Raw genomic sequence first — 23229 nt, 5'->3', positions numbered from 1 at the left:
CGTTAAGTCATACTGATGTTTAATAAGTTACACAACCAACCCTCATAGACACAGTTTGACTTTCCATTAGGCCTATACGTTACCACTGGCATACACTAAAGTCACATTTATCAAGTGACTTTTCATCTTGATACTCTTGATAGTGTTGGTGCACACTTTAGCAGTGGGGGGCTAGAACTGGGGGATGCCGGGCGGACTAGAACTGTGGGCAGCAGGGGGCACTAGAACTGTGGGCAGCAGGGGGGACTAGAACTGTGGGTAGCAGGGGGGGGACTAGAACTGTGGGCAGCAGGGGGGGACTAGAACTGTGGGCAGCAGGGGGGGAACAGAACTGTGGGCAGCAGGGGGGGACTAGAACTGTGGGCAGCTGGGGGAGACTAGAACTGTGGGTAGCAGGGGGGAATAGAACTGTGGGCAGCAGGGGTGGGGACTAGAACTGTGGGCAGCAGGGGGGGACTAGAACTGTAGGTAGCAGGGGGGACTAGAACTGGGGGCAGCAGGGGGGAACAAGAACTGGGGGCAGCAGGGGGGGGGACTAGAACTGGGGGAAGCAGGGGGTAACTAGAACTGGGGGCAGCATGGCTGGGGACTAGAACTGGGGAGAGCAGGGGGGCTAGAACTGGGGGCATAAGGGGGGACTAGAATTGGGGGCAGGACGGAGGGAACTAGAACTGGGGGCAGGAGGAGCCGTCTGAATGAGGAGTGAGAGCAGACCTGGGGGGAGTTATGTGTCTGTGGAGGGGGGAAGAGCAGTATTATAGTAGTTATATTATTGTACTTAGGGGCCGTATTACAGTAGTTATATTCTTGTACATAAGGGGCAGTTTTATAGTAGTTATATTCTTGTACATAGGGGCAGTATTATAATATTATATTTTTGTACACAGGAGTAGTATTATAGTAATTATATTCTTGTACATAGGGGCAGTGTTATAGTAGTTATATTATTGTACATAGGGAGCAGTATTATAGTAGTTATATTCTTGTACATATGGGGCAGTATTATAGTAGTTATATTCTTGTACATAGGGGGCAGTATTATAGCAGTTATATTATTGTACATAGGGAGCAGTATTATAGTAGTTATATTCTTGTACATATGGGGCAGTATTAGAGTAGTTATATTCTTATACATAGGGGACAGTATTAGAGTAGTGATATTCTGGTACATAGGGGTAGTATTATAGTAGTTATATTCTTGTACATAGGGAGCAGTTTTTTTATTAGTTATATTCTTTTCACCTGAGGTAGCAAAAGATTAAGAATCGGCCTGTGCAGAAGATAATAAATATGAATACCAGGTTGCAGGGCCGATTCTAGCATATTTGCTGCCTGAGGCGAATATTAAAATGCTGCCCTCCCCCCCCTCCCCGCTCCCTGTTAAGTAAATCCTTAAACTTTACTAACAATTAACAACCCTACAGACAGCTCCCTGACACTGTGTGACTGACTACAGGATCTGAGAGGCATTAGTGGCATCTAGTACCTTATAGATGACAATCTCTTCCATCAGTAGAACTTTATTCCGGGTTCTCCAATCCATGACGTATCACTGCTGAATTCACGGGCAGATATCTTCAGCTCCGTGCAGCATCTCCACCCGGCATCCCTAAAAATACCACAGTCACTTACAGTATAAAGTCTCCTAGATAACAACACTGTGCTCCTAAATAATATATACCCCTCACAACACAACTGACCGCACGCTACCCCACATATAACACATCCCTTCATTATATAGGGATAAAATCTTGCCCCACATATACAGTCCCCTCCCAGCTTAGTAATATACTGTATCCCATATACAGCCCCTGCAGCTAAGTAATATATTGTACCCGATATACAGCCCCCCCAGCTTAGTAATATACTGTATCCCATATACATCCCCCCAGCTTAGTGATATAGTGATATATAATATATACAGCACCCCCCAGTATAAAATGATTCTGGCCCCATATAATATATACTGAATCCCCCCAGTATAAAATAATTATAGCCCCAAATAATATCTATAGCATCCCCCCTAGTATAAAATAATTATAGCCCCAAATAATATCTATAGCGTCCCCCCAGTATAAAATAATTATAGCCCCAAATAATATATATATAGCATCCCCCCAGTGTAAAATAATTATAGCCCCAAATAATATATATAGCATCCCCCCCCAGTATAAAATAATTCTGGCCCCATATAATATCTATAGCATCCCCCCAGTATAAAACAATCATAGCCCCAAATAATATATATATAGCATTCCCCCCAGTATAAAATAATTACGGTATAGCCCCAAATAATATAAATATATATTTCATCCCCCCCCCCAGTATAAAATAATTATAGCCCCAAATAAAATACATAGCATTCCATCATCCCCCCATCCCCCAGTATAAAATAATTCTGGCCCCATAAAATATATATAGCGCCCCCTCCAGTATAAAATAATTATAGCCCCAAATAAAATACATAGCATTCCATCATCCCCCCCCAGTATAAAATAATTCTGGCCCCATATGATATATATAGCACCCCCCCCCCCAGTATTAATTATTAGCCACATTTAATTAATTAAATACATGAAAAATAATAAGAATCATACTCACCTGCAGGCGGCTGCTCCCTCGGCGCGGCTCCCGTCTTCACGCGGCTCTCCTGTGAGCCGCGGCTCCGCACAGTGACACAGGCGGCGTGACGTCATGACGCCTGTGTCACTGCTTAGAATGGAGTGACGCAGCTGCCGGAAAGGCGCTGTGTCGCTCCGCATATAAATCGCGCCTGTGTCTTAAAGAGACAGGCGCGATTTATTTAGCTGGTGGGCGATTCGGGCGTTAATGGACGCCCGAATCGCCCTTGTTTAGAGCGGCGAATTTCGCTGCCCTTTACCGAGACCCGCATTTTCATCTCGCCTCATGGCAGATGCGGCCCTGCCAGGTTGGCTGCAAGCAGGGCACAATACTGGGGTCTATCAGAGCCCCTGCTATCAGAGCCCCTGTTGCCAGTTATTCACAAAAACCTGCTGCATGGGTTCAGACAATTTCCATCATCGCCTTGTTCGTGTGCTATATTGTAGTCGGACGAAAAAAGGTTGTGCACCACTGATCTATGGAGTCCAGGGGTTGAAAAGTCACACACTGACCGGAACCTTCTTGAATTGATTAATGTCCCATAGGTAGACATTGTGGGTGCTATCTCCAAAGTAAAATGAGTTCAGATTCATTTTAAAGTAAAGGAAGTAATTCTAATAGTTTTACAATACCCTCCCTGCTAATAGAATAATCTTCTCAGACAAGTAAAGTAGAGCCAAGGAAACTATTTTGATAAATTAGCAAACCATCCCAATGACCTATTTCAATGGTGGCGAACCTATGGCATGGGTGCCAGAGGTGGCACTCATAGCCATTTCTGTGGGCACTCAGACCATCACCCCCGGACGTAGTTCACCAAATAAGACCAAATCCACCAAGTCCCAGGCAACACTTCATTGGCTGTTTGGAACTGCAGAAAAAGTGAGTAGGTGTTGACAGTACTGCAATATCTTTGAAGGTCCTCCTGCTGGACCAACCATTTTTCCTCTACAGAGACACCCTGGAGAGAAGCTACAATGAGAGTCCTTCTTTCAACTGTATTGGTTGCCTCAGGGGGCCGATACGATTGAAAGATGTGGAAGAACAGGTAGCAAAAAGCTACTGCTTAAAATGCCATGTTGGCACTTCACGGGAAAACAAGTGGATTTTGATTGTAGTTTGGGCACTCTGTCTCCAAAAGGTTCGCCATCACTGACCTATTGTAATTGTGTGAATAAACTACCATTCCTAAAAGTGCTGGCTCAGTGTATCATAAAATTGATTAAATGTAAAATGAACAAATTATATACAAAGTGCAACATTTCTTATAGGCAGATTACTTAACACCCACATGAATTTGATATGCAATAAATTGAAGAAATATTACTTAAAAAAGAAATGTTTTTCTTTTACAGGTACTAATAGCTCTACGCCACCTTCACTTAAAGAATATTGTTCACTGTGATCTTAAACCAGAGAATGTTCTATTGGTAACAGAAGATCCATTTCCACAAGTAAGAATGAGAACAATTATTAAGAAGATAATGAATATTTTGTTGTGTATATGAACACATGCAGACTGTTATAGTTATCTGTCTTTGGGCAAAAACATTTCATGGAAACAAAAAAACATGCATAAAAACTTATTTTTATAGCAACAAATTTATATTTTCAAAAAAAATATTTCTTTTTAATACTCTAGTCCAGTTTGGGCACTCAGCCGCTAAAAGGTTTGCCATCACTGGTCTAGTCTAAAGATTGTAAAGAATTCAAAAAAATTTTAAATATAAGTGAAAAAAAAAAAACTTCTATACTTGGTAGTGCTGTATTCATAACTAGTGTTGACAGTATTGTAACCACAAAGTGCTGGACTGTGCCAAGCTTTAGCATTTTGGATTGATCCTTGATCCTGCCCATCATCAGAAGGCTGGGTTTGGGTCTGGCTCAACCCATCGATGGTAATGCCTGAGATTGATGTTGGCACCATTCAATCACATTAACTTCAATCACATTAACTGGCGGAATTTAAATTGACCCTGCAAGCCGCCATGTCGTCATGGAGAGTGTCAATGTTCCCCAAAATAGTGGCAAAAGCTCTGCATCGATTTAAATGCTGCATGAGACTTTGCTAATGGCATTTAAACAGTTAAAACCCTGGATTGATGAGGTTGTCACATAAAGCCCTGATCTGGAAATAAAATCCATTATTCAGCCCATTATTGTGAGAGTAAACAGGAAAGAGCGGATTATTAGTGCAATGTGTTCTTCTAGTTGCTAATGCCAGCTCATTATTTTAAATCAGATGCAATAGTACTGTCACAAATTAATGAAATCTATAAAGTAACGAAATAGAATTGTAAAATCTTACTAGCTGAAATATCATTATGTTGATTGATCTTCATTCTTTCTTAAATTCCATTATTTATTTTTACATCCATTAAGGTAAAGCTTTGTGACTTTGGCTTTGCACGAATTATTGGTGAAAAGTCTTTTAGAAGGTCAGTTGTTGGGACACCTGCATATCTGGCTCCTGAAGTTTTGAGGAACAGTGGTTACAATCGGTCACTAGATATGTGGTCTGTTGGAGTTATTATCTATGTCAGCCTTAGTGGCACCTTTCCCTTCAATGAGGATGAAGATATTAACGATCAAATACGGAATGCAGCATTTATGTATCCAAAGAACCCATGGAATGAAATTTCAAATGACGGTGAGATTTAGACACATTTCCCATGGCAAATTACTTTATTTATACAAATATCATTATTTGTCATTGTCTTGCACTCCTTGCAATTAATCATTAAGTAAATGCAGCTATATTATTTCAGACAATGAGCCACATGTGATTTCTTTATAATATTGAATTTTTTTCACTCGTAGTCACACAATTTTACATAGTCTCTGTGATGTTTCTTGTTTCTTCCCCAGCTATTGCACTTATTAGCAGTTTGTTACAAGTACAAATCAGAAGACGATTTAGTGTTGACAAGGCACTAAGTCACCCTTGGATGCAGGTACATACTTACTTTTCCTTTCCCATGTTTATCCTTGTGATTTTACAGAAAGCTACTTATATTTGCCACCAAGATCAAAGATTGTAAACCAATCATACTGACATACTAGTGTGTGCCCCCTCTGGTAGGATCTGCTCTTCTTTTAGTGTCTTATGCTCTGTTTTTATTTTAAAAGGCTTTTAAAATTATGCCAACGAGCCTGAGGGGCTTCGGGCTCCTTAGGTGTTAATGGAGCCTGGAGCCCCTCAGACTCATTTGCTTAATTTTTAAAGTATTGGGTTCTTAAAAACAAGGGCATAGGGAGCTTAAAGGGGTATCCCCGCGAAGCCAAGTTTCTTAAATATACTCAGAATAACAAAATAATAAATTCTCTAATTCAATGTTATTAATAAAAATCCAGCATTTCACAGATATAATTCCAACCTGTCTCTATCAGTCCTGATACACAATATCAGTTGCTCCTGGTTTCCGACCCTGTATTTTCTGACTTAGGATCCTGCCTGATGCTGTGGAGCTGAGGTCTTCTCTGTCCTCTGCTCTCTGCTCCCTGCCTCTAAACCCCTTCCCCTGGCTTCCAAGACAGAACTCACAAACACTCACTTCCTGCCAGCAAACACCTTACATAGTGAGTAGAGAAAAGCTGCAAGCTACAGGCAGATAAGTTCTTTATCTGGGGAGTTGGAGGGAGGCACAGCAGATCTCATAGTGTAAGAACAGATATTTAGCAGAGCTGACAGTGTCTAATATGCATCTAATGGATCTCATCACCATAGAGGTTGGGTTTTAATCAATTGTCATGAGCTGTATATGCTTTTTTAGAGAAAATTTAAGTTTTTAATCTTTTTAAAATTAGCGCCTCAGGACACAATGGGGTGGCAATGGTGGTGAGTGAAACTTTTTTTCGTCATTAAAACATCCAGTGATACCTCTTTATGTAATAAGTATTATCCTCTGAAGAAAGAACATAGCTCGTTTGTATAAAGATAAAAAACTTTTTTTTTATCTAAAATGTCAGATTGGATAACAGGAAAAGTATAACATCCTCTACGAATTAATGTTTTTACTTGTGCAGTGATTTGGGATCTGGTAGACTTAATTTAAAGAGAAAGTTGTTTGACAATAAAAAGGAGAATTTGTAAGGAAATTATTAAGATTGTTTAGGGGTCCTTTAGATATATAGCAAAGCATTTCAAAATATTTGGTCAAAGTGACAATTTTAAGTTAACCTCCGTTCACTATACTATTTATATGCAAACTTCAGCTCCATTCATTTATGTTTCCATGGTACCCCTATTCTTCTGATTAGTTGGGGCTCCAACCAGTGCTATTCCATTCACTTCCATGGGACTGAAGCAGCTGGCTGAGTACTGTACTCAACTTCTCAATTCATGCACCATTAATTAAAATGGAACTGTACATATTTATTTTTATGGTGGTTTTAACCAGAATTCACTGTTTATTTGTTTTGAGTTGTTAACAAATTAAAAGAAGGCTACTTTACTTAGCATCTTTGCTAGATCATGTTTATTTTGTTTCAGGACTTTCAAACCTGGTTGGACCTTAGAGAGTTAGAGACCAAAGTTGGGCAACGTTATATTACTCATGAGAGTGATGATGCACGATGGCAACGATTTGCGGAGAAGTGTGGTATTGAATACCCTCAACATTTTGTCATGGGACCTCAGTATGATGAAACTGAAGAAGAAGATGAGGAATAATTGTTTGTTGGGTCTGTGATGAAGTCCATGGTTGACTGGCCCATCAGAGGCTCTTCTGGTAGATCCCTAATAAAACATGACCAGTGATGAACGAACCCAAAGTGCAAAGTTTATTAGAAGTTTGGGACCATTTTTGGCTCAAACCCCTCAGCAGTTAATACTCACGATCAGTGCTGGCAATAATTGTGGGTGTTAACTCTTTAAATGCTTCTGGCAAAATCGCCAGTGGCATTTAAATGTCTACGCCTAACGTGGTGGAACTAGCATGCTGGCAGTGCATGGTGCCTTCATAATAGGGAGGATCTTTGCTTCCGATTACGTTTCACCAGCGTCATGCTGCTGGCGACTCTGCCAGTGGCATTTAAACACTTAGTACCTGCCATCAGTTCAGGCACTGTATTCCTGGTGGGTAGTCTGGGTTTGATACCCGGTCCTAAACATGATCCTAAAGGTCCATCATCAGGCAACCTCATATTGAAGTGACCTAAGTTATATTTCTCATGGGTTTAGTTTAAACTAATAAATTATTTACCCTCATGAATGTTTTGTATTTGTAAGATAACAATGAAGTAAAAAGTGAGCATGTTCATGTTGTACATAGTTATAGGGTAGTACCCGGAACAATTTTTTAAGTAAGTAGGCCCAAAGAGTCCTAGTCTGCTTCTAATATTATTGCTTAGTCATGCCAAAGACCTTGCCCTCTGGTTAATATATGTCACAATTTGTATTATTCATTGTATAATGTCCAGTGCCACATGGCTTGTTAGACCAGGAGCTATAATGGACAATAAAAATGAATTTCTGATTATATTTGTAAAATTATATATTGAATTATATTTGTTATCATAAAACAAAAATATGCTATTGTCACGTTATATTATTTAGTGTACTCCAATTTAATATTAGTACTACTAGTAATATTTTCTCATATCAGTTTAACAAAGAAAGAAGTTGGAAACATGAGTTAAAAATTATGATTGAGAAGACAGACTTAGGAAGGAAGATGCCATTGTAGCAGAAAAGGGTAACTCTGGCCATTCTCCTCCTACTAATATGCCACAGGACTAGTAGGATATCATAGGCTACCTTCAGCTGCTGTTATCCTGTAGTTGACTAATGTTGTTAGTATATGGGATATAAGTCAGCCAGGATGAGACATACCAGACTGACTCTTCTCGGATGTGACCCTGGTTACATTTCAAGTGTTTTATTTATCCCATAAATGGTAAAAGGCGTCAAAGTGTTGAACAAACACAAGAAAATACAATACAAGGGATGCAGCAGGAATTGACTGAATCACAGATGCTTTGGATTAGCAATTCTATACTGTTATAAGGTATCATTGAAGCCAATTGGATTTTGTAAATTCTTTTAAAATCTGCATCATGCCAATTGTGCGTTCCATCATTTTATGTCAGTGATGGGTGGAAATATTCCAACATAACTCTGCAACCAATTCTGCAACAAAATTCACATGAAATGCATGCTAATTGTCCACAGAAATTGATACAGATTTTGCACATATTTTAGGGGTAGAACTGCACAGTCTGCAGGTACTCTAAGAGTGAGTTGCAGCTTCTATAAGCAGCCAAGAAAAGGGTTTTGTAACTGAATCTTTTAATTTTAGACTACTACTTAAGGACACCCAACTTGCAGACGACCCCTAGTTAAAGACAAACCCCTCTGCCCACTGTGACCCCTGGTGAAGCTCTCTGAATGCTTTACTATAGTCCCAGGCTGCAATAATTAGCTGTAATCAGGTAATCAGGAATCGGTAATAAAGCTTTATTGATAATCCTTGGTCCCATTACAGCAAAAAATGTTTAAACTCCAATTGTCACTGGTCAAAAAAATGTTTTGCCTGGAACTACAATTATAAAATATATAGTTTTGACTTACATACAAATTTAACTTAAGAACAAACCTATGGAACCTATCCTGTACGTTACCTGGGGACTGCCTGTATATAGCTTTGGTTAACCTTTTACCAATAAGACAATTTGAGGTTTTAACTCCTTAAAAGAAATCTACCATCAGGATCAAGGAATGTAAACCAGTCACACTTACATGTTGATATGTGCTCCCTCTGGCAGGATCTGTTCTTCTTTTAGCTTCTTAGCCTCTTGTTTTAACAAAAAAAGACAGAAATTATGCAAATTAGCCTGTGGTGCTCCTGGCTCCATCGCTATTAATGGAGCCTTAAGCCTTACAGCCTTTTTTTAAACAAGGGGGTAAGGGTTAAAGAAGAGTGGGTCCTGTCAGAGGGGGCACATATCAGCATGTAAGTGTGATCCTGGTGATAGAGTTCCTTTCTTGTTTTTGCATTCTCAAGGCATAATGTCTGTATTTTTCCATTTACCCAACCATATTAGAGCCTGTTCTCTGTGGAACCAATTTTACTTACTAGTGGAACCATTTAATATCCATTTGAATTTACTGGACAGCTGGAAAAATATACTAAATTGACTTAAAAAAGCAATCATGCCATTTCTAAAGGGTTTTGGATTTCACTGTGTGGTCAAAATGACTATTCAAATGTATTATTTTGGTCATATAGATACCAAATTTATATAGTTTTTTTCTTTTCCAACAAATCAAAAAATTTCAATCTGCAGCTATTTTTTTTCTCATAAAGCCATAATTTTTTTTTCCAGGTAAGGGCTCATTTTTTTTGAAGAACAAACTGTTTTCATTGATTCCATTTTCGAGAAATGTACAAGGTTTTTAATAAAAATGTTTATGGAAGGGGATATTTCTTTCTATTTAAATGTATAGGCACTTTGTGACATGAAGTTAGACAATACTCATTTTTTTTGGCTGTAATTATGGGGAGATAAACTGAATATTGTTTATGAAGTTTTGTGTAGACTGCTGACTATCCTTTGCAAAAGTTTACAATCAGCAAATATTCCAGGAGACTTCTTAACCTCAAGACAAGAAACATGGGTTAAAGTTTATACTAGACATATGAACATCTCAATGTTTTCCTCCAGACCTTGTATGATCTGCTTATTTTTCTTTAGGGCTTGTTTAAATTTATAATCTAAAATAATTGGCTTAGGCAATCCAGCATTAAGACAAATATTTCAATGTGTAAAAGTTTGATTGGCTTTACAAAAAACTTCCTTTTTGTATAAATAAAGTTCAAGGCGTTGTCTCCCTATAAAATAGACACGCCAGATACTGAAACCACATTCGTGTCAGTGTCTTATCTCTCCACTGTGCTGAAACTAAATTAGAAGAGTGAATCCTGAATCACACAACTTCAGTTGCTTTTATATCTTTGGTGCTGAAACTCATGAGGCAACATTACGAAGAATGAGACATTGGGGCACATTTACTAAGGGTCCGCACGGCGCATTTTCGTCGGGTATCACGACTATTTCTGATTTGCGCCGCATTTAAGTGTTTTTTTTGGCGCACGCAATCAGATTTTGGCGCAAGCGTGACGACTTGCATCCAACACAAATCGGGGGCATGGCCAACAGACAACCAGACTGATTCGGACAAACCACGGGATTTACAATTCAAATTGTGTTGCAAGACAATGCACTCACATACACCAGGAAGAAGAAGGTAAACTCCGGTGGACCACAGTGGGGAAGTGACAGATGCAGGAAAATGGACGCACGATCTTGAAGAATCGCTCCGGACTTCATCCTTGTCAGACAACGCACCTCGGGGATCGCGACAGGACCGGGTAAGTAAATCTGCCCCATTATGAGGTATTTCTAATAACAATAAACCAATTTATTTATTGCTAGAATTTAGTTTTTCTATTATTCCTAATGAAAAATACATTAAACTCATGTTAACCCCTTACCGACATGTGACGTAATACTAAGTCACATGCCGGGTGCGGGTGCATGGAGAGGGCTCACGGGCTCACGAGTCCTCTCCATAGTTGGTAAGTCTTTGCTGCAAATTTGGTATCCCCGTAATCGTACCGACCCAAAGAATAAAGTAGACATGTCAGTTGCGGCATACAGTGAAATCCGTAAAATCCAAGCCCACAAGAATACGGCACAAATACGTCTTTTTACCAATCTCACTGCATTTGGAATTTTTTTCCTGCTTGCCAGTACACAGCATGGAATATTAAATACCACCATTTTGAAGTGTAATTTGTTACACAGAAAATAAGCCATCACACAGCTCTGTACATGGAAAAATAAAAAAAGTTATAGATTTTTGAAGGTGGGGAGTGAAAAATGAAAACGCAAAAAACGAAGGGCTGCGGCGTTAAGGGGTTAAACTCAAAATCCAGCATAATAAATCAGGGACACTTAGGCTACATTCACACTGCTGTATGGGGGATGCATATACGTGCAACGTATATATGTCCCCCTTAGATGGCAATGGGTGCACAATGCCATACAAGAGCGGTACACGTGCGGCACTGTACCATTCCGTAGCTGTGAGATAGCCATGTCCTATCTTTCCCTGGAATATTGCGCCGTGCCCCATGTTTCTCTATGGAGAAAGACAGGGGTGAGCGTCGCTGACGTGTGCCCGCGGTGCTACAGTACGGCAGGCACACGTTAGTGTGAATATAGCCTTACTCATAGATCCAGGCACTGTGACTGTGGTAATCTTACATTTGTAATCCATGGTCTCCTTCCTTCTAAAATAACCTTTTAAAATTATGCTTTTAAGCCTGAGGGGTTCTGGTGGGTGTTACTAGAGCCCAACTGTGATGTTTTTCATAGGCTATTGTAATTAGCAGAGCAGGTCTCCCCTCCCCTGCACTTCCTGCTGCTGCTAGATTATACAGGAAGGGAGAGGAGGTTGAAATCAGGAGTTTGGTGAAACATGTTCTGTTCATATGCTCGGCCTGTAAATGTGCATCTCTCAGGGGCTCTTTAAACGCCCACTGGAGCCCTGCAGGATCATTAGCATAATTGTAAAAGTTTATTTTAGAAGAAAGCCGGGTATAGATAACACATATTAGAGAATTACTACAGTAACAGGCCCACACTATGTGCAGTTTGCCTGTAGAGGGTGCAGTGTGCAGCAGATTCATTAAATTTTGCGCTCGCTCTTGGTAAATCTGGTATATATAGGCAACAAAGATAATAGACAGCCTGCATGCCAAAAGCTACTGATTTGTGAAAAAAAATTACAGTAGTGCTTTAAACTTTGGAACCTATGTGTGTAAAGCGGACGGGACTAACATTACACTATGGAAGATAACTTGAAAGATTCTCATGTACTGTTATTTTCAATTAGATTCATCTGAAGATTCCTATAACAATAAACAAAAGCATGTATAGCTGGAATCTCTTTTCTCTATTATCCCTGATAATATGCACAATAGACTCTTATTGGTACTGTTAGAATGCATAATTGCATAAAAATAGAATGCATAAAAATATGATAGTTCATGCCTCCTGCATTGTAACTGTCAGAACACCCATGAGCATCAGTATTACAGCATATTTTCTTGAACACTCAATGAGAAGATTGCTTGCTACAGTACAGCTGTTGAACAAAAGTAAAAAAAAGTGAGAAACAAACATACATAATAAAAAAATAAAGAAGTAATGCCCAAACACGACCTTTCCATATAAAAATCTGATAAAGTAGTAAAAACAAAAGAAAACACATAGTTGGCATTCCAATCTGTACATCAAATTGGAACCATTATTGGACATGTTCAGTGATTGCTGATAAAAAAATTTTAGTGACCACAAAGTGGTATGTGCCCCAATATGGTACCAATGGAAAGAACAGCTCTTCAGGAAAAAAATAAACCTTCAACCATCTTTATCAACCAAAGGATTAAAAAGTTGTAATTAGGCAAATATAAAATAAAAAAATTATAAAAATGTCCTTAATTGTAGTGACTTATGATGAATGGATTTGTCAAAATTTGGGTTTGACAAAAATTTGTAAAAAAATTCTGACTTGACGCGAAGCTTGACCCAGAACACCAACTCCATTGAAGTCAAAGAGGACCCACATTTTAACACCCAAAATATCTGTAAAAGGGAGATAGATAGCTGAACTGTGGTGATAATAACAGGGCAGTTGCCCTGAAAATATTGGACTTAAAATAAGAACATAAGTGGGTGTCGCACTTTTAGAGTTCAGGTGCACTCATCACTGCTGCATCCCTGCAGGTTGTAATTTCACCTACTCACATTAAAAACTATACCTAATGAATTTTAGATATTTGTCTGTAATATTCTTTACTTAGAAAATTAACTTAAATTAAAAAAAATATATTCATTTATATATTTAGTGTGGTGGTGATGAATACCTTATTGCTATAGGATGAATAGATTGCATTAGAGGAAGTTGTGGCAGGTAGCTCAATCACTACTGTATGAGAGTATAGGTGAAATAAGGAATAACAATTTTTTGGTTTTTAAATTGAATTAAATTTACCATCATATATTAATTCCCTAGTAGAGATGAGCGAACATACTTGTCCGAGCTTGATGCTCGTTCGAGCATTAGCGTACTCGAAACTGCTCGTTGCTCGGACGAATACTTCGCCCGCTCGAGAAAATGGCAGCTCCCGCCGTTTTGCTTTTTGGCGGCCAGAAACAGAGCCAATCACAAGCCAAGAGACTCTGCACTCCACCCAGCATGACGTGGTACCCTTACACGTCGATAGCAGTGGTTGGCTGGCCAGATCAGGTGACCCTGGAATAGACTAGCCCCTGCCCGCGCTGCTCGGATCATTCTCTGTCTGGATGCCGCTAGGGAGAGAGCTGCTGCTGGTCAGGGAAAGCGTTAGGGTGTTCTATTAGCTTACTGTTAGGCACGAGTGATTCTACAAGAACCCAACAGCCCTTCTTAGGGCTACAATAACGTTTTATTTTTATTTTTTTTATTTGCTTGTGGCTGGGCTTGCTGGCACTAGTAGTGCAGCTAGTACCATATTGTGAGGAATTTGCAGGGGGACTTGCTACCGTTGTGTTTAGCTCTTAGTGACACACATATCCACCTCAAACACCGAAGTGGGACAATTTATTAGGGGTTTGAGTAGAATTAGGCAGAGTCTGCTGATTTTTTTTTTTTTTAGCTGTATTTCATTTTATAGCTCAAACTCATCTTGCAAAGCAGTGTGCTCTCATTGTAGGCTACAAAATAGCCATAGGAGAACCCCAACGGCTTACTTAGGCCTACAATAGCGTTATATTTTCCTTTTTTTTTGTTTGCTTGTGGCTGGGCTTGCTGGCACTAGTAGTGCAGCTAGTACCATATTGTGAGGAATTTGCAGGGGGACTTGCTACCGTTGTGTTTAGCTCTTAGTGACACGCATATCCACCTCAACCACCGAAGTGGGACAATTTATTAGGGGTTTGAGTAGAATTAGGCAGAGTCTGCTGATTTTTTTTTTTTTTAGCTGTACAGTATTTCATTTTATAGCTCAAACTCATCTTGCAAAGCAGTGTGCTCTCATTGTAGGCTACAAAATAGCCATAGGAGAACCCCAACGGCTTACTTAGGCCTACAATAGCGTTATATTTTCCTTTTTTTTGTTTGCTTGTGGCTGGGCTTGCTGGCACTAGTAGTGCAGCTAGTACCATATTGTGAGGAATTTGCAGGGGGACTTGCTACCGTTGTGTTTAGCTCTTAGTGACACGCATATCCACCTCAAACACCGAAGTGGGACAATTTATTAGGGGTTTGAGTAGAATTTGGCAGAGTCTGCTGATTTATTTTTTTTTTTAGCTGTATTTCATTTTATAGCTCAAACTCATCTTGCAAAGCAGTGTGCTCTCATTGTAGGCTACAAAATAGCCATAGGAGAACCCCAACGGCTTACTTAGGCCTACAATAGCGTTATATTTTCCTTTTTTTTGTTTGCTTGTGGCTGGGCTTGCTGGCACTAGTAGTGCAGCTAGTACCATACTGTGAGGAATTTGCTGGGAGACCTGCGTCCGTTGTGTTTAGCTCTTAGTGACACGCATATCCACCTCAAACACCGAAGTGGGACAATTTATTAGGGGTTTGAGTAGAATTAGGCAGAGTCTGCTGATTTTTTTTTTTTTTTTTAGCTGTATTTCATTTTATAGCTCAAACTCATCTTGCAAAGCAGTGTGCTCTCATTGTAGGCTACAAAATAGCCATAGGAGAACCCCAACGGCTTACTTAGGCCTACAATAGCGTTATATTTTCCTTTTTTTTGTTTGCTTGTGGCTGGGCTTGCTGGCACTAGTAGTGCAGCTAGTACCATACTGTGAGGAATTTGCTGGGAGACCTGCGACCGTTGTGTTTAGCTCTTAGTGACACGCATATCCACCTCAAACACCGAAGTGGGACAATTTATTAGGGGTTTGAGTAGAATTAGGAAGAGTCTGCTGATTTTTTTTTTTTTTTTACCTTTATTTCATTTTATAGCTCAAACTCATCTTGCAAAGCACAAAATCCAGTTGTGTGCTGTCAGTGTAGGTTAGAAACTAGCCATAGCAATAGGATAGCATCGTTTTGTTAAAAAAAATAAAAAACTAAAAAAAATAAACACAAAATTTTTTTTTTTTCAAGTTTACACTTTAATTTGGAAAATGTTTAACCCGAGGGCTAGGGGTAGAGGACGAGGGCGTGGACGTGGGCGTCCAACTACTGCAGGGGTCAGAGGCCGTGGTCCTGGGCGGGGTGAGACACCACCTGCTGATGGGGGAGCAGGGGAACGCCGCAGAGGTACACTCCCTAGGTTCATCATGTCTCAAGTTACTGGGACTCGTGGTAGAGCACTGTTGAGGCCAGAACAGTGCGAAGAGGTGATGTCGTGGATTGCGGACAATGCTTCTAGCCATTTGTCCACCAGTCAGTCTTCCACGCAGTCCACCCATGTCACCGAAATCGGCACTCCTCCAGCTCCTCCACCTCAGCCTCCTTCCCCCCAGTCTGCCCCCTCCCACCAAAATTTGGCATTTGAACCGGCATACTCTGAGGAACTGTTTTCTGGACCCTTCCCACAGTCACAAACCACTTGTCCTGCTGCTGCTGAGCTATTTTCCGATGCCCAGGTTTTCCACCAGTCGCAGTCTGTGGGTGATGATGACATTATTCACGTAGTGGAAGAAGTGTGTAAAGAGGTGTCGGACGATGAGGAGACACGGTTGTCAGACAGTGGTGAAGTTGTTGTCAGGGCAGGAAGTCCGAGGGGGGAGCAGACTGAGGGATCGGAGGATGATGAGGTGACAGACCCAAGCTGGGTTGATAGGCCGGGTGAACACAGTGCTTCTGAGACGGAGGCGAGTCCTATAGCAGAACAGGTTGGAAGAGGCAGTGGTGGGGCCAGACGGAGAGGCAGGGCCAGAGCTGGTGCATCAGCGCCAAATGTTGCCCGTAGTCAAGCTCCCGTGGCGAGGGCTAGATTTTCAGAAGTCTGGAAGTTCTTTAAAGAAACACCGGATGACCGACAGACTGTGGTGTGCAACCTTTGCCAAACCAGGATCAGCAGGGGTTCCACCACTACTAGCTTAACTACCACCAGTATGCGCAGGCATCTGAATGCTAAACACCCCACTCAATGGCACCAAGCCCGTTCACCTCCGGCCGGGCACACCACTGCTCCTTCCCCTGTGTCATCTGCTAGTCAGCCCCCTGCCCAGGACCCCGGCCCAAACACCTCCCGTGCGAAAACCCCATCTTCGCCTCCACGATCCTCCACAGCATCCACCAGCGTTTAGCTCTCCATACCCCAGACGCTGGAGCGCAAAAGGAGGTATAGCGCAACCCACCCACACGCCCAAGCCCTCAACGTCCACATCTCCAAGTTCCTTAGCCTGGAGATGCTGCCCTATAGGCTGGTAGAGACCGAGGCCTTTCGAAACCTCATGGCGGCGGCCGCCCCTGGGTATTCGGTCCCCAGCCGCCACTACTTTTCCCGATGTGCCGTCCCAGCCCTGCACAAGCACAAGTCAGAGAACATCCTCCGTGCCCTGACCAACGCCGTTTCTGACAAGGTCCACCTGACCACGGACACGTGGACGAGTGCTGCCGGGCAGGGCCACTATATATCGCTGACGGCACATTGGGTTAACTTGGTGGAGGCTGGGACCGAGTCTGACCCTGGGGCTGGTCATATACTGCCGACGCCGAGGATTGCGGGGCCTACCTCGGTCCAGGTCTCAAAGGCCTACTATGCCTCCTCCTCCTCCCACCCCTCCTCCACCTCCTCCTCTGAATTACCATCCGTGGGCATGGCGCCATCAGTCGGTAGCTCTAGGCACAGCAGCAGTGCCATCGCTAAGCGACAGCAGGCGGTGCTCAAACTGCTGAGCCTAGGCGATAAAAGGCACACCGCCCAAGAGTTATTACAGGGCATCACGGCGCAGACTGATCTGTGGCTGGCACCGCTGAACCTGAAGCCAGGCATGGTTGTGTGTGACAACGGCCGTAACCTGGTGGCAGCTCTGCAACTCGGCAGACTGACACATGTGCCATGCCTGGCCCATGTGTTAAATCTCATAGTTCAGCGTTTCCTCAAGACATACCCCAATCTGTCTGATTTGCTCACGAAGGTGCGCCGCATCTGTGCGCATTTCAGGAAGTCCAGCACAGATGCTGCCACTCTCAGGGCAGCGCAGCGCCGCCTCCAACTGCCCGCTCACCGACTGTTGTGCGACGTGCCCACAAGATGGAATTCAACACTAACCATGTTATCCAGAGTTTACCAGCAGCGCAGAGCGATTGTAGACTGCCAGATGTCAACTTCCACCAGAACTGGTAGTCAGGTCAGTCAGCTTCCTCAAGTCTACAATGAGGAGTGGACGTGGATGTCTGATATCTGTCAGGTGCTGAGTAACTTTGAGGAGTCAACACAGATGGTCAGTGGTGATGCCGCCATCATCAGCCTCACCATCCCGCTGCTTGGCCTGTTGAAAAACTCTCTGGTCAGCATGAAGTCAGAAGCTTTGCGCTCGTCACAAGAGACGGTGGAAGAAGATTCCCTTGTTGATAGCCAAAGCACCCTTAGGTCTGTTTCTCAGCGCATATCGGAGGAGGTGGAGGAGGATGAGGAGGAAGAGGAGGAGAATGTTGGCGAGACAGAAGAGGGAACCATTGTTCAGTCCTTCACTGTTCAGCGTGTATGGGCAGAAGAAGAGGAGTTGGAGGAGTTGGAGGAGGAGGAAATGGACAGTCAGGCCAGTGAGGGGAGTGAATTCTTGCGCGTTGGGACTCTGGCGCATATGGCAGATTTCATGCTAAGCTGCCTATCCCGTGACCCTCGCGTTCAAAGAATTTATTCCAGCACCGATTACTGGGTATTCACTCTCCTGGACCCACGGTACAAGCAAAATCTTTCCACTCTCATCCCTGGAGAGGAAAGGAGTGTGAGAATGCATGAATACCAGCAGGCCCTGGTGCACAAGCTGAAACAGTATTTCCCTTCTGACAGCGCTAGCGGCAGAGGGCGTACTTCTGCGGGACAAGTAGCGAGGGAGAGTAGGCGACCAGGCAGCTTGTCCAGCACTGGCAGGGCTACGCTTTACAAGGCCTTTGCCAGTTTTATGTCACCCCAGCAAGACACTGTCACCTGTCCCCAGTCTCGGCAGAGTAGGGCTGATCTTTACAGAAAGATGGTGAGGGAGTACGTAGCTGACCATACCATCGTCCTAAATGATCACACAGCTCCCTACAACTACTGGGTTTCAAAGCTGGACATGTGGCACGAACTGGCGCTGTACGCCTTGGAGGTTCTTGCCTGCCCTGCCGCTAGCGTGTTGTCCGAGCGGGTTTTCAGTGCAGCTGGTGGCATCATCACCGATAAGCATACACGCCTGTCGACTGACAGCGCTGACAGGCTGACGCTTATCAAGATGAATAAAGCCTGGATTTCTCCGCATTTCCATTCTCCACCAGGTGAAAGAAGCTGAACCTGAATAATGTATGCACTCCTCCTCCTCATTGTCCTCCTTCTCCTCCTCTTTGTACACTAAAGCAGAGGAAACTGGCTATTTTTTTGCCAGGGCCAACTGGCTCTGGCTATAGTACTCTATGTATTTAATTTTTCTGGAGGGCCAACTACCCTGTCCTCTGTTTTAAACAATTTTTGGGAGTGCCACATACAGGCACTCAATCTATGTAATTTTTCTGGAGGACCAGCTACCTGCTCCTCTGGTTTGAAAACTTTTTTGGACTGCCACATACAGGCACTCAATTTATTTAACCTTTTTGGAGGACCAGCTACCTGCTCCTCTGCTTTGAAAACTTTTTTGGACTGCCACATACAGGCACTCAATCTATGTAATTTTTCTGGAGGACCAGCTACCTGCTCCTCTGGTTTGAAAACTTTTTTGGACTGCCACATACAGGCACTCAATTTATTTAATCTTTTTGGAGGACCAGCTACCTGCTCCTCTGGTTTGAAAACTTTTTTGGACTGCCACATACAGGCACTCAATCTATGTAATTTTTCTGGAGGACCAGCTACCTGCTCCTCTGGTTTGAAAACTTTTTTGGACTGCCACATACAGGCACTCAATCTATGTAATTTTTCAGGAGGACCAGCTACCTGCTCCTCTGGTTTGAAAACTTTTTTGGACTGCCACATACAGGCACTCAATCTATGTAATTTTTCTGGAGGACCAGCTACCTGCTCCTCTGGTTTGAAAACTTTTTTGGACTGCCACATACAGGCACTATCCAAATATAATTGTCTCCATAGCAGCCTCCACACGTCGTCTTTTTAGCTGCCTTCACACGTTGTCTCCATTGCTACCTCCACACGTCATCGCCATAGCTGCCTCCAAAAGTCGTCCATATAGCTGCCTCCATACATGGTCCCCTTATCAAACGAGCTGTGTCAGGCAGAATTTTGGATTGTTTTCATGGCTTCCATGTTAACTTTGTCGCCACCCTGCTGTGTAATCCACAAAATATACTGGCAAACTTTTATCATTTACCAATATTATTTCAGCGCTTCTTGCGCATCTGTTTACATTCCCCTCACCCGCCAGAACCCAAACTTATAAGAACGCTACTACACTTGATCTTATACAAAAGGTTCTTAGAAGTGCTGTTTGGGGAGTAGCCTAGAGACAGGGGCTTGGATTGGCGAAAGCTCGCCTGGCAGCGGAGCGCCAGCTCCATCCCAAGATCCAACTAACATAGTTTTAACTGCAGCACCTTTAATCTACTACTAGTTCACTGCCTCCATACATGGTCCCCTTATCAAACGAGCTGTGTCAGGCAGAATTTTGGGTTGTTTTCATGGCTTCCACATCAAACTTGTTAACTTTGTCGCCACCCTGCTGTGTAATCCACAAAATATACTGGCAAACTTTTATCATTTACCAATATTATTTCAGCGCTTCTTGCGCATCTGTTTACATTCCCCTCACCCGCCAGAACCCAAACTTATAAGAACGCTACTACACTTGATCTTATACAAAAGGTTCTTAGAAGTGCTGTTTGGGGAGTAGCCTAGAGACAGGGGCTTGGATTGGCGAAAGCTCGCCTGGCAGCGGAGCGCCAGCTCCATCCCAAGATCCAACTAACATAGTTTTAACTGCAGCACCTTTAATCTACTACTAGTTCACTGCCTCCATACATGGTCCCCTTATCAAACGAGCTGTGTCAGGCAGAATTTTGGGTTGTTTTCATGGCTTCCACATCAAACTTGTTAACTTTGTCGCCACCCTGCTGTGTAATCCACAAAATATACTGGCAAACTTTTATCATTTACCAATATTATTTCAGCGCTTCTTGCGCATCTGTTTACATTCCCCTCACCCGCCAGAACCCAAACTTATAAGAACGCTACTACACTTGATCTTATACAAAAGGTTCTTAGAAGTGCTGTTTGGGGAGTAGCCTAGAGACAGGGGCTTGGATTGGCGAAAGCTCGCCTGGCAGCGGAGCGCCAGCTCCATCCCAAGATCCAACTAACATAGTTTTAACTGCAGCACCTTTAATCTACTACTAGTTCACTGCCTCCATACATGGTCCCCTTATCAAACGAGCTGTGTCAGGCAGAATTTTGGGTTGTTTTCATGGCTTCCACATCAAACTTGTTAACTTTGTCGCCACCCTGCTGTGTAATCCACAAAATATACTGGCAAACTTTTATCATTTACCAATATTATTTCAGCGCTTTTTGCGCATCTGTTTACATTCCCCTCACCCGCCAGAACCCAAACTTATAAGAACGCTACTACACTTGATCTTATACAAAAGGTTCTTAGAAGTGCTGTTTGGGGAGTAGCCTAGAGACAGGGGCTTGGATTGGCGAAAGCTCGCCTGGCAGCGGAGCGCCAGCTCCATCCCAAGATCCAACTAACATAGTTTTAACTGCAGCACCTTTAATCTACTACTAGTTCACTGCCTCCATACATGGTCCCCTTATCAAACGAGCTGTGTCAGGCAGAATTTTGGGTTGTTTTCATGGCTTCCTCATCAAACTTGTTAACTTTGTCGCCACCCTGCTGTGTAATCCACAAAATATACTGGCAAACTTTTATCATTTACCGATATTATTTGAGCGCTTCTTGCTCACCTCCTTTGGTTCCTCTCTGCCACCCATTGGTTTTAAGCCTGAGTCCATTTGGGGTATGTTGCCAAGACACTCTCTAGCCTGCCGTTGCTGCCGCTGCCTCTGCATAGTCCCCTATAGTGTCAGGGTCAATTATTGGATGTTTTAGATGCTATCTAGCCTCATTCGGTCACTCTGTCACTGCCATGCTGTTGCCCATACTTTTGGCATAATGGTGCGATTAAGCAGCCTCAGAGGCATCCATGCATGCTGCCCCTGCTGTTTCCTGTCCATTTCCGTGGTGTTTCCATCCTTGGCCAAGCTTCCCTGTGCAGATCCTTGGTCCCCTTGAAAAATGCTCGAGTCTCCCATTGACTTCAATGGGGCTCATTATTCGAGGCGAGCACTCGAGCATCGGGAAAAGTTCGTCTCGAATAACGAGTACCCGAGCATTTTAGTGCTCGCTCATCTCTATTCCCTAGTGTGTGATAATCTTTTTGATGTATAATATGTGTAGGCAAACAGGCGACTATGGCATTTTTTATGTGGGGAGTTCTTTTATTTTGTTAAGAATTATTGTTTATTTTTAAAAATATATTAATACTTATTGTTTGCATGTTTTTTTTTACTTTATATGTCCCTCGTGAGTTCTTCTTTTTTAATTTTTAATATATTTTTTTCACTTTCTAGTTTACACCTATAACTAGGGCATCTATAAGAGAAGCTCTGATTACCCCCAAAGACCTGCCTTTCACATGACTGCAGAGCGGTACTTCAGTGCTATGCAGTGCAGAAAGTAGAAGGCAGTAGAGGTAATAAACTTATTTTGCCTTCTCCGTAGGGTCTCTGGTTGTGTCTGACAGCTAGATGCCAGGTTCTGATCCTGCGCTGAGCACAGGAACACAAAGATATAACTAGGGCTTCAATGAGTATCAAACTTCTACTTGTAAAGCTGATGAGTGAAAGGATCCATATTATTTATAGATTGAAATATGTCATTCCATTTGTCTTCGATTTAAATAGATGTCTACTGAGCATGAGAATGCTGACAAAAAAAATTCTTAAAATAACTAAGGGTTGAAGATTAAGCTTGTGCGTATATAGCGGACATAATAACCAATACACTATGAAACCCACATTGACGACTGACTGTGTGTTCTCAATAACAGACAGATTGCAAGCAGATTCTTAATTTGTCTGAGAGATCCCTATCAAGGGATGAAATTAATGTCCTCTCAAAAGGACTATCCTTTGTCCCTGTCCCCCATTGTGACACCTTTGGGTGTAAAGATGTAAATTTATTCTGTAGATGTCTTAAGTGGAAAAAGTTTTTTAAAATCCATAACAGACGACAGTGCAGACTTCTATAATTTCCAAACATTGCTTGAGGAAGGTGAAAGGACCCCAGGAGAGGGCCCTTTCACAGACTTAAGACCCAGATCTAGGAAATTAGCACCCCTTGGGGATAATTCTCCCATTGATGTGTTTTTAAAGATGG

The 23229-nt window shown here is 42.4% G+C and overlaps 1 protein-coding gene across 1 annotated transcript in view; it reads left to right on the top strand.

Moving 5' to 3' along the window:
* LOC140070874 (serine/threonine-protein kinase D1-like) overlaps positions 1–10464 on the top strand; it is a 66350-nt gene extending 55886 nt beyond the window's left edge. Inside the window, exons 16-19 of the mRNA XM_072117898.1 lie at positions 3978–4076; positions 5005–5272; positions 5491–5576; positions 7115–10464. Of these exons, the coding sequence (XP_071973999.1) occupies positions 3978–4076; positions 5005–5272; positions 5491–5576; positions 7115–7294 (633 nt within the window). The 3' untranslated portion in view covers positions 7295–10464. The remainder of the gene's footprint in view (positions 1–3977; positions 4077–5004; positions 5273–5490; positions 5577–7114) is intronic.
* The last annotated feature ends 12765 nt before the right edge of the window (positions 10465–23229 follow it).

The sequence above is a fragment of the Engystomops pustulosus genome, chromosome 7 (assembly GCF_040894005.1).
Source record: "Engystomops pustulosus chromosome 7, aEngPut4.maternal, whole genome shotgun sequence".
In the NCBI taxonomy this organism is placed as follows: domain Eukaryota; kingdom Metazoa; phylum Chordata; class Amphibia; order Anura; family Leptodactylidae; genus Engystomops; species Engystomops pustulosus.
The sequence above is the reverse complement of the archived record's forward strand: the minus strand, read 5'-3'. Positions and strand labels throughout refer to the sequence as shown.